The sequence below is a fragment of the Sinocyclocheilus anshuiensis genome, unplaced genomic scaffold (genome assembly GCF_001515605.1).
Source record: "Sinocyclocheilus anshuiensis isolate Anshui unplaced genomic scaffold, SAMN03320099.WGS_v1.1 scaffold50, whole genome shotgun sequence".
NCBI classification, from domain to species: Eukaryota; Metazoa; Chordata; class Actinopteri; order Cypriniformes; family Cyprinidae; genus Sinocyclocheilus; species Sinocyclocheilus anshuiensis.
This window is the reverse complement of record NW_015542382.1, coordinates 1941895-1954299: the sequence shown is the minus strand read 5'-3', so window position 1 is coordinate 1954299 and position 12405 is coordinate 1941895. Positions and strand designations below refer to the sequence as shown.

The following is a 12405-nucleotide window of genomic DNA, read 5'->3' as shown; positions in this document are numbered from 1 at the left end:
AAACACATTTCATTACACCAAATACACAAAATAATGTTCTTTTTAGCAACATCATATGACCCCTTTAAGACATAAGATTTCTCTAAAACTCCGTCGTACCCCCATGGAAGTTGTTTATAGTCATGCGTTATTGGTGTAGTGTGTTCACCTCTGACTCTGACAGCTCAGTGGGTTTCTCTGTAAGCGTGGTGCTCTCTGTTAAAGCAGCCCCGTTGTAGCTGTTGCAGATGTCTTCATCAGAGTAGTGCAGACCACCTGGACTGGGCCGTGGAGGAGATCTGGAGATAACATAACATTATTACAAGCTGCTCGCACATATCCACAGAAGAGCTATTTCAAGAAAAATTGTACGTGGTGATAAATTTTAATTTGATTAATTTTATGGGTAATGAAAGGTTCATATTTTGGTTTTAGGAGTCCCCAACAACAGGTTGACATGCATGCAAGGTCAAAAAACACTTTCATTGTCTTATAATATGCACTTATTTTTACCTTACTTGCACAACAACTCCCAAACGATTCGCTCAACGATTCATTTTTCCAAACCCCTCCTTTGCATCATCTGCTGTGATTGGTCCGATTGGTCTCATTTTCATTTCATCATGCCTGTAATGCCTGATAAAACTGCTTTGTGTACAGCCGTTACCGGGGAAACCGCTATTTCTACCACTCTAAAAGCGGCACCTAGTGGCAAAGAATTAATTTTACCCAGTAACGGCTGTACACAAAGAAGCACTGCGCTCACAAACGCTGCTTTATCAGGCATTACAGACATGATGAAATGAAAATGAGACCAATCACCAGATTAGCGTCATGCAAATGAGGGTTTTGGAAAAATGAATCGTTGAGCAAATCGCTTGGGTGTCGTTGAGCAAGTAAGGTAAAAATAAATGCATATTATAAGACAATGAATGTGTTTTTTGACCTTGCATGCATGTCAACCTATTTTTGGGGACTCCCAAAACCAAAATATGAACCTTTCTTTACCCATAATAGGGGCACATTAATAGCAGTTCAGATGAAACCCCACCTTGTTCCATTCTTCTTTAGGAAAGAGCTCTTCACATTCAGATGTCTGCTGTTCAGCTCTAGAGCCGTGAAGCCGCCATTGTCAAGAGTTACAGACTCCTCTACTGTAGTAATGTGTTTTCCTGTGGGAGGAATTACATCCAAGTAATGACAACAAACACTGGGATGTGTAGACTGATTAACTACATTAACTATGAGCTATTACATTTTTTTTGTATTTCATAGAATTACATTTTTCCCCAACAGTTACACAAGTGACTCATATGAAGCAACTACAAATACTTAAAATCTTTAAAAGCAAGACTCCCAGAAACTGTGTAGGAAGCAGAAGTATTGAGGTGGTATCATAAGATACAGTGATTGTATCAGGTGACAGTACTTTGATATATTCCACATTTGGTACCTCAAAAATACCACATTAATACCATCATAGTAGTGTCTAAAACCCTCTTGTGTCTAAATTACCCTTTAGATAGTTTTAGTTTTAATATCCATTATTTTGCCTGTTACGGTTTTAACAATTAGCCCAAATTCATACAGGTTTAGAACAACATGAGAGTGAGTAAATGAAAACAGAATGTTCAGTGCTCAAAGCAGTTTCAATACAATACAAGTATATTATCGATTTATATTATTCTGTTTAGTCTCACCTGTTCCACAGCTCCTGTACTTCTTGTTCTGTCCCAACAGGAGCAAACCAAACACAACCATCAGAATGAAAATGAGACTGATCAAAGCCATGACGATCAGGAACCACCACTCCTCATAGAAAGGTGTTTCAGACAGAGCTACAACAGACAACAATTCTGCATTACAATACAACATATTGCTATTTTACTGTTGACATTTTAAACATCAGGGGGAAATTTATTATTATATTATATTATATTATATTATATTACACACTACAGTTCAAAGATCGAGGTCATTACATTTTTTTAAAGAAAGTATTACTTAATTATTTAACTTAATTATTTGCATAGTCAGCAAAGATACATTAAATTGATTAAAAAAATGACAGTGAAGACATTTATAATATTACAAAAGATGTGTTTCAAATAAATGCTGTTTTTTTTTATTCATCAAGAAATCCTGAAAATAAATGTATAACAGTTTCCACGGAAACATTAAACAGCACAACTGTTTTCAACATTTATATTAATAATAAGAAATGTTTATTGACCAGCAATTCAGCATATTGGAAAGATTTCTAATATTAAAATAGATAACAGTATTTTGCTTTAGTGTGTATAAGAGAATTCTTTCAGAAATACACATATATAATATAATATAATATAATATAATATAATATAATATAATATATAAAAAAAAATAGTAGTAATTTCAACAGCACCAAATAAGTCTTCAGTTTTTTTTTAATTTACTTATGGATGAGTGAATATTCAGCTGTGTGACACTAGATGGCAGTAGAGGCCACAAAGTGAGTCTATAGTGCTCCACAGTTCAAACATCCTCACTGAAGTAGAATGCCTCCCAGATGTTTGAAAATGAAGTGGAATACTAATGTCCATACTCTAAACAGCAAAATTATGAAAACTGAATTGTGATATAGTATGCAATTGACATTAGTCAGGGAAAATACTGTATCTAATGTGATGTAGCCTAAACAAAAACAAAGCTGTGGGACAGACATAGAGTCTGTTGAGTGGGTTGTCATTCGCATCACTGTTGAATATAATGCAGTGGTATGATATAATGAGGAAGATTACCAGACATTGCAGTGGAAGGTGGACTGGGATCGCCATAACCGAAACGATTGACTGCGATGACACGGAATTCATAGGCCACACCTGAGCGTAGACGGTCCAGACTGATGGTGTACGAGAAGCTGCCAGGTGGGAGATGCTTGACAAACGTATCCCATAATCCTTCATCTGGAAATGCAGGATTTCAAAAGCAGGAGGGGGAGTAATTGGTTGCCACAGAGGAGACGAAAGATGGAAGAGGTGGAAGTGAAAAGAGGAAGGTTAATTGAGAATAAGCCTGGTATTGCAACACCATGTAATGCACGAGATGAAGAACTTATAATGAGGAAGTCAGGGGTAGATGTGAAGTCAGCAGACGGACTAGGAAGTGCTGCTTACCTGATGGACGAGTCTCAATGACATATCCTGTGACAGGTCCCGCCCCTTCTGTGCCCTCTGACCAATGAAGCGTCAAAGCTGATGCAGACTTTGTGATTGAGGTCTGCAAGGGCGAACTGGGGGAGCCTATGAAATATAAGGCATATTATTCCTTTCTGAATAATCAATAACAGCACAAACCGCAGTTCCTAAAATGGTTCTGGCCATTTTTATCAATCATAACAGTTCAGACTGCAGTACAGGCTTCAAAATTTAGGCTGATGGAAGGAAAATGATGAATTTTTTATAACTGAATAACTACTTTCTACTGCTTGCAACTAAGGATCTTAAGACAGGCAGCGCTGCTGTTCTAAAGTGGTTTAGACTGCATAAAGGTCACACTGAAGCTGTAGGGATATATCTTCTTCAAAACATGTTCTTTATTGGCCACTGTGACCTGACAACACTCACATTCCGTATACTGTTAACACACTTCATTTCCCACAAATCCTTTCACCTTTTAAATAAACTAGCTGATGGTAAATGTCATGTTTTAATTTACTTGTTCTCTGTAACACAGATACAGAATGTTTTCTTTCTCGATTTATTTTTCCTGTGCCAATGACTAATCATCAACCAAAATACTCATATCACTAGGAAAAATTCCTATAGTATTACCATAGTATTTGGATATGTACCATGGTAAAATCATGGTATTTCTTAAGTACTTTTTTGAAGTCAAAAGTTTACTTATCTACGTAAACATTCAGTATTTTTTTTTTATTTACACAATCAATGAAAACAATTATTATCACACACACACACACACACACACACACACACATACTGTATATATACATACATTTGAAAATTAATTACATTTTGTTCTGTAAAGAAATTTGTTTTAAATACACTTGCTAGCTTACTTAAATTTTCAGGGGATGAGTGTGTGTGTGTGTGTGTGTGTATATATATAAGTTAGCAAGTCAGTCAATCAATCATTTTAAATACACTTGCTAGCTTACTTAAATTTTCAGGGGATGAGTGTGTGTGTGTGTGTGTATATATATAAGTTAGCAAGTCAGTCAATCAATCATTTTTTTTTATTTTTTATTTAAATTAGTGTTAAGAAGAAAGTTAACATTTTTATACTGGAAACTTGTTGGCTGCATTTGCCTTGCTACCTGGTCTTACTCATCAACAAACAAACATAGTACAGACATTTATAAGTACAAAATTAACCTATATTTTTATATTGGAAACTCATTTGCTGCATTTGCTTTGCTATTTGGTCCTACTCATCCACTAATTAATTAATTAAAAAAATATATATATTTTTGATTATTTATTTACTTTTTTGTGCAAAGAAATTCTGTAGAGACATGTCTTTATCTACAAAGCTACATTCCACTTACGGTCTTTAAGGTTACCAGAAACATACATTTACTCTAATGTGTTCACATTTTAGACTGGTAGCGTACCCTGGAGTACCATGTTAATACCACGGTATATGAATGAAACATTTAGTACCATGGAATATATGCTAGTGACACTGTATTGTTTGCTCAAAATTTTGGCCAATTACATGAGCTCATACTCCTTCATAATCCATACCGACCACTCAGAGTCCACCGTTCCTACATGAATCAACTGCACCTCATCTGAAGAACATTTTAAACTGAAGGCGGTCTGTGTGAGGCCCAGCGTCCCTCCTCAATGAAGGCGCTGTGTCTTGAGAATGAACAGTTGCTCAAAGGCTACACGAAATCACATTCCTATTACAGTGCACTAATCAAACCATGAAGTTCACACAGCCCTATTTTAATTTCCATCTTCAACTAATTCTAAGAATTAAAATAATGAAATGCCATCTTCCTGGTAGGTCCCAGGTTTGAGAAAAGTGTTTTATTTTAGAAAAGCACTAGTTATATGCAGTCATTTCATATTCAACAATTAACTGAATCCAAAGAAAGCCTCCAGCGCTGGTGTCTGTAACTGCAGGGGATGTTTCTTTCTTCCCCAATTATTGTGGGATTTATTATGGAAGTATTATTATGCATTATTATTCATATTTACACATACCTTCCACTGGTCCTGCTGTGATATTGGCTTCCAGTTCGGGTCCGTAACTAATAGTTCTGGCTTGAACCTTGAAGCGATAGGTCACACCCCTCATCAGGTCACGAACCTTCAGCCAGCGTTGCCAGTTCCCCTTGATCTCCACTGTAACTGTCTTACTGACACCTGTCAAAAGAAGGGACTTTATGAATACTGAATAACATATACCTGTACTCAAAACTAAAAACATTTAATTCAATACTCTTTTTTTGTTCATTTCAATTTGAATAATGATTTTACTGCATGTTTTCTCTTACTCTTCCTTATATCCTGCTCACCATGAACTGGTGCGGTGGGCTCATAGACCACTCTGTAGCCTTCCACCACTCCATTGGGCTGCAGAGGAGCTCCCCATGACACATTCAGGGAGCTTCCTGTCACCTCCGAAAACACCACGTGGCTGGGTGCTCCAGGAGCTTGAGAGATTGAGAGAAGTTAAAAATCTCAAAAACATTCTAGCATACACTTCTTCTAAATATAAAGTATATACATAACAAAAAATCTGGAGTCAGTAAGATACTTTTTTTTTTATTAATTAATACTTTTATTCAATAAGGATGCATTAAATTGATCAAAAAATGACAGTAAAGACATTAATAATTAAAGAATCCTGAAATCCAAAAATGTATTACAGTTTCTACAAAAATATTAAGCAGCATGTTTTTAACTTTGATAATAATAAGAAATGTTACTTGAGCACCAAATCCTGAAGGATCATGTGACACTGAAGACTGAAAATTGAACTTTGCCATAACAAGAATAAATCATATTCAAATATATTCAAATAGAAAACAGTTACTTTAAATTGTAATTTTTTTAATGATATTTTACTGTATTTTTAATCAAATAAATGCAGACTTGGTGAGCATAAGAGACTTCTTTCAAAACTGTAGAAAAATACTACAACCTCAAGTTTTTTAAACTATGTACATATAGAGGGATCAAAAACAGTCAAAATAAATATGCTTCTGTTCTTTAAACACTTTTTGTCTGTACAAATGATATGATCAGAATCACAATTCAAATGAAAAGAGTTGATGAAGGAATGACATCTGTACATATGCCTAAAAAGTACTTGCACTGCTAAAAGGACGATTTAGTGTTCCAGTAATAATTATTAAAGTGCTTTAAAAAACGTGAGCTGTACATTTCTGCTTTTAAACTGCATTGTCTTACATCTTAAACTTTCCTTTGTCAGTGCATTACAGTAAACACATTTTTTGTTAAAAAATGTCACTAATGCTATCAACAAAACTTGAACATAGAACATTAAAGGGATAGTTCACCCAAAAAATTACAATTCTGTCATTTCCTCACCCTCAAGTTGGTCTAAACTTGAATTCTTTCTTCTGTTAAATACGAAAGAAGATATTTTGAAGAATGCGAGTAAACAGTTGTTGGTAGCCACTGACGTCCATATTATTGAGAAAAAAAAACAAACTATGAAAGTCAATGGCTACCAGCAACTGTTTGGTTAACAACATTGTTCAAATTTTCTTCTTTTGTGTTCAACAAAAGAAAGAACTCAAGTTTGGAGCAACTTGAGGGTGAGGAAATGATGACAGCATTTTTTAATCAAAGGCTTAGTCAGACTTGGACTTGTTTCTATTCGCCAAATCTTGCGAAATCATTCTAATATGTTGATTTGGTGCTCAAGAAACATTTCTTCTTATTATCAATTCTGAAAACTGTGCTGCTTAATATTTTTGTGGAAACCGTGATATATATTTTATCAAGATTTTCTAGTAAATAGAAAGTTCAAAAGAACAGCATTTATTTGAAATAGAAATCTTTTCTAATATTATAAAGGTTTACTGTCACTTCTGATCAATTTAATATGTTTTTGATGAATAAAAGTATTAATTTCTTTAAAAAATAATATGGACCCCAATTAGTGTATATTCTTATATTTATGATATATTTTTTATAATATATGTGCTATATTTTGGAAGTTTACTGCATTGTCCATTCATTAAGCAACTAAGTACATTTTAAGAATGTCTTCTTTTGTGTTCCAAGGTAAAAAAAAAAAATGTAAATAAAAAAAGTCATATGAATTCGGAACAACATGAGCGTGAGGAAATGATGACAAAATGTTCATTTTTGGGAAACTAATCCTTTAAATACACATACACACACTAAAATTAGACTTGAATGAAATATGTATATCCTTGAATTGATACTTTGTGTGTTTGTGGACAGAACAGAAGGATTCATAACCATTTCCTGTTCAAATCTCTATGAGAGACAGATGTACAGATGGCGTAAATAGGAAAACAACGGTGGAAGCTAATGCGGTGAAATCAACAGATGACAGTGAGATAAGGGAAGACAGACTGCAGATGAACGACAGTTTATTTATGCCGGTAAACAGATGGACTGCCTGACTGATTTTGGAAACACTTTTCATCAAATTCAGAGCTCACAACTGATTAAACAACTGAACATTATGTATTCATGCATTAAAATGATCAACCCAGAGTGTACAACGTGACAAACACAACGAGTGCATGGGAATTATGGGTCATTTCTATTGGTGTAAATATGCATTTGACAATTAAAAACACAGAATTTAATAAACAATTATAATTATTAATACCTAATGTCTTATGGCCATTCACACAGGATGCCTTCTTGCAGCTGTCTCCACTATTTATGTAAACATAAATATTTGAAATGCATTTTACTTTTTTTTTTTTTTTTTTCATCTTATGCCTTCCTAAAATATTTGTGAATTGTACGGATCATATTTTGTGTATGTATGTGGGTAAAAGAAATTATCATCACCTTGTATCCTTGAATATTTCCGTTTTGTGTTTCGACAGGTGGAGGCTGCCACTCTACATCCAGCTGACTAGAGGACACAGATTTCACCTGTATGTTCTGAGGAGACACTGAAGGAGCTGTGAACACACACACACACACACACACACACACACAAATGTATGATTTTAAATAGAGCAACAAACAAATCAAATGTGCATGTGTCAACAGCGGACGGGATGAGACTACTACAGAAGGAAAACCATTTACTTCATAGACCACAGTATCTGTCTCATATAAAGGCCAAATGTCAAATGACATTTCTCTGTGGCACAATGGACAGTGACTAAACGGAAAGGAAAGAGGTTTAGTGATTTATTGACACACTGAACTGTGTAAAACATAATGTCTTATAAAACTTTAGCTTTTCATTCAAGAACAAGTTTTTGGTGTTTTCCTTTTTCTCTCATGTAGTCACTATTGTGGTGCTAAACTATTCAACAGAGTATGTGATTTATGCATTATATTGTGTTTGTTTTATTCAGCAAGGATACATTAAATTAATCAAAAGTGACTTTTATAATATTACAAAAGATATCTATTTCAAATAAATGCTGTTCTTTTGAACTTTATATTCATTAATGAATCCAGAAAAAAAATGATCATAGTTTCCACAAAAATATTATACCATTGATAATAATATGAAATGTTTCTTGAGCAGCCAATCAGCATATTACAATGATTTCTGAAGGCTCATGTGACACTGAAGACTGCAGTAATGATGCTGAAAATTCAGCTTTGCCATCAAAGGAATAAATTACATTTGAAAATATATTAAAATAGAAGAGATTATTTCAAATTTTAATAATATTTCATAATATTACTGTATTTACTGTATTTTTGAACAAATAAATGCAGCCTTGGTGGGCATAAATTAATAAAAAGATGAAACCCTGTAAAATAGTTATGAATATTTATTTATTATACAATTTTCATAATACATTCATGTAGCAACAATATTAATTATTTATGAATTAATATTTATTTTTATAGTACATATTTGTACTACGTTGCATAACACACATATATTATAGTTCATAGATCTGTTGCTTCATGTTATGGTCAGTTTGTGTTACTTTGGGCTGTATGTGTCAAATCCTCATTTCAGCTCATTCTACACTCCTATAATGAAAGATATGTAATTAAGATGGCCTTGTTGTCTTTATGTGTTAAAGTCATGCCAGAGGGATGCTATATTTAATGATGTGCCCCTTATTCGGATCTTTGGGAGAGGTCAGATGTGCAAACTAATCTGATTTGTGCACATGGCTCATTTTTTTAATTAGCTTAGGTAATGGGCTTTCATAATGCTCTACATATCAGATGAGATTACAATCAAATTTGGTTTGACATGTACTGCGACACACGTTCACATACAAACTCAGCCATATAGACTGAAGAGAGGTCATTTAGTCAGTCTTTTATACAGCATTCAGGAAAGCTCTTGTATATAGGGAGTATATAATTACAGCGATTCCTATCTATATTTACACAATGAGGTAAAGCATAGAACTTATATTTTGACACATTTCTGATGTCTGTTTACCTTCACTTAAGACATAACCGATTGTTTTCGTATTAATACCATGCCAGACAGCACATCGCTGGTGAAATTTATCTGCGCTGCATAGTGGAAACTGGTCTGTGATACATTATCAATAGGTCACGCAAATGGATCCATTGCGCGTTGTCTAATGGGTTGTGCAGATAATTGGTCAACATTGCATGATTCAAGTCTCACTTTTCTTTTCCATACAGCTCATAACTAGATAAAACAGGTTGTGTGACTTTGAGGAAGTATTGCATATAACATTCAATTATCACTTGTGTGCAAATGCATTCCTCGTTAACATTACCCAAGCGCTAAGTGCTCAGACCAGACCAAGTAAGTCTGATGATCAGATATTAGATTTAAAATCAAACAACTACACTTCAAAAAAGCACTCTGGGTTTCCCAAAGTTTGTGGTCCAAGTTTTAGAGCTGAGCCATAGCAGTGATCTTAATAAGGCATAAAAACATACCTGCTTCTCCCACAAACACCTCAACAGGTGCACTTGAAGGGCTCTCTCCAACAACATTAAATGCTGTCATGACAATCGTGTATCGTCTGTACTTGCTGAGCTCTGAAATACACCAATAAAGATGAAGAAAAATAAGATGGAAGGTGCAGTCAAAGAGTTTTGAGGTACTAGTTTAGAGAAATGCAGAGAAAAAGACCCCAAAAATGTAAAATTAGGCGACGGAAGAGGGACATGGATATGAGATAAAGGATGTGGAAATGAGGTGGAGAACAAAATAGATTTACATTTTTCCCCTTCCTCACAGCAAATAGTGACAGGACCAGAGGCAAAACAACAAAGCGCAAAGACTAGGGGAACTGTTTGTTATAGCGGTAGAGGAGATCAGAGGATAGAACAGGGAGTTTGAAAGCCGTCGGGCTTGAATGTGACTCTGTTAACACTTCAAAGATTACAACTATTGAAACAACTCAGCAATTAAAATAATATCAAAATATACTTACGCGTTAATTCAAATTCTGTTAATGAAGGGCTGCTCACTGTCTTAAAAGTGCTCTTAGCTGTTTGAGCTGTGAAATAAACCCAGAGAGCGAGAGGAAAAGAGAATAAGCTGCTCACTGTCTTAAAAGTGCTCTTAGCTGTTTGAGTTGTGAAATAAACCCAGAGAGCGAGAGGAAAAGAGAATAAGAGAGAAATTACACAAGGGACAATGTTTAATATGCACAGAAGACAAAACAGTCAGCTGAAACAGAAAGTAGCGCAACATGGACAAAATATATTTATAACTGGAAAAAAAAAATATTAGCAATATGGTATCATTATGAAAAACAACACATTTCACCTATTAACAAAAAATCTAATTCAAAACATTAATTTCAGTTATAAACAAAAATTCTAGCTGTGAAGGGAAAAGCAGAAAGACACAGACAGACAGACAGACAGACAGACAGACAGACAGATAGATAGATAGATAGATAGATAGATAGATAGATAGATAGATAGATAGATCAACAGACAGAGACAGACAAGCAGGAAGACAGCTAAATAGAACGACAGAAAGACAGACTGATAGATCAACTGAATGACAGACAGATCGATAGATAGAACGACGGACAAACAGTTAGACAGAACTACAGACAATCAGACAGACAGACTAACCTCTGAACTCCGGACTGATTGTTGATTGGTTGGTTGCTGTCATTGGCTCGTCTGGACTGTTTTCACGTGGAAGTTCCCAGTAATACACGCGATATCCCACAAGAATCCCATTGACAGTTCCCTCTGCAGGCGGCTGCAGACACAGATACATATCGAGTTTCAGTCAGTCTCCAAGTAGCAAACTGCCGTTTTAATTACTCCATTTAACTCAGGCTAGGAAATATTCACCTGACATTTCAGCATATGACCTGTGATGCTACTTAATGAAAGAATGTTAAAGACAGTGCCTATGCTGTCTGCTGCCGGCTAATTAGCATTTAGAGACGGTGACAGAAAGTAATTACCGCACATTGCACGTCAGCCCAGGAGATAGCACAGATCAACAGAGGACAAGTTAGCCGAGACCACAGGTCAGTAAAGGCCTGATCTGGTTGTTCTTACTCTGACTCACTCTAACATGCGTTCTCACTCCTATTCTATTATGGACGTGTCTTATTTAGTATGTGATCAGTGTTATAGGCAAAGTTAATTAAGATGGGGTCAAAACAGGCCAGCTTTGTAAATGTATCCATATGTGTGTGAATAGATAGAGGAGGTACGTGAAATGACTGCTAACTAATTAGAGGGTAAAGAGTAAGGCTAAGAACCTGCTTGCCAAACATAATTAACATTGAGAGGTGCAGCGGAATACTCTGCACACAAGTCTGCTATTAAACGTTGTTGGACAATTTGAACCCCTGAACCTTCAGTTAAATGGAAAGACAGGAAAAGTTCCTGTGACACCTACTCATGCTAAAGCTGTTTCAAAACTTAGTGGGCATTGTAAGCATCACAGGCGTGCTCTCCACATGAGGACTCTTCCAACATTTAGACAATGTTTTGATGATAAGGCAATCCCATAACACACTGCAACAAGGTTTACTGTTCAAAAATTTGGGATGGTAAAGATGTTTTTGAAAAAAAGTCTTGTTAACTCTTTGTTTTACAGTGTTTTACCTGCCACTGGACAATCACAGATGTTGTGGTTGAAGGTTTGATGTTCAAAATGATAGGCGCTTCATCTGGCACTATAATACACAGACAAACACATTCAATCAATTAATGAATCAATTAATGAATCAATTAATCTATCCATCTATCTATCTATCTATCTATCTATCTATCGTCTGTCTGT

At 35.1% G+C, this 12405-nt stretch overlaps 1 protein-coding gene across 1 annotated transcript in view; it reads right to left on the bottom strand.

Moving 5' to 3' along the window:
* LOC107692681 (protein sidekick-1-like) overlaps positions 1–12405 on the bottom strand; it is a 231304-nt gene that overhangs the window by 3190 nt on the left and 215709 nt on the right. Inside the window, exons 33-45 of the mRNA XM_016491846.1 lie at positions 12228–12298; positions 11232–11364; positions 10577–10633; positions 10077–10178; positions 8019–8134; positions 7415–7469; positions 5510–5647; positions 5196–5357; positions 3135–3260; positions 2760–2924; positions 1680–1817; positions 1031–1151; positions 149–278 (exon numbers count right to left, since the gene is read on the bottom strand). Coding sequence (XP_016347332.1) covers positions 149–278; positions 1031–1151; positions 1680–1817; positions 2760–2924; positions 3135–3260; positions 5196–5357; positions 5510–5647; positions 7415–7469; positions 8019–8134; positions 10077–10178; positions 10577–10633; positions 11232–11364; positions 12228–12298 — 1514 coding nt within the window. The remainder of the gene's footprint in view (positions 1–148; positions 279–1030; positions 1152–1679; positions 1818–2759; positions 2925–3134; positions 3261–5195; positions 5358–5509; positions 5648–7414; positions 7470–8018; positions 8135–10076; positions 10179–10576; positions 10634–11231; positions 11365–12227; positions 12299–12405) is intronic.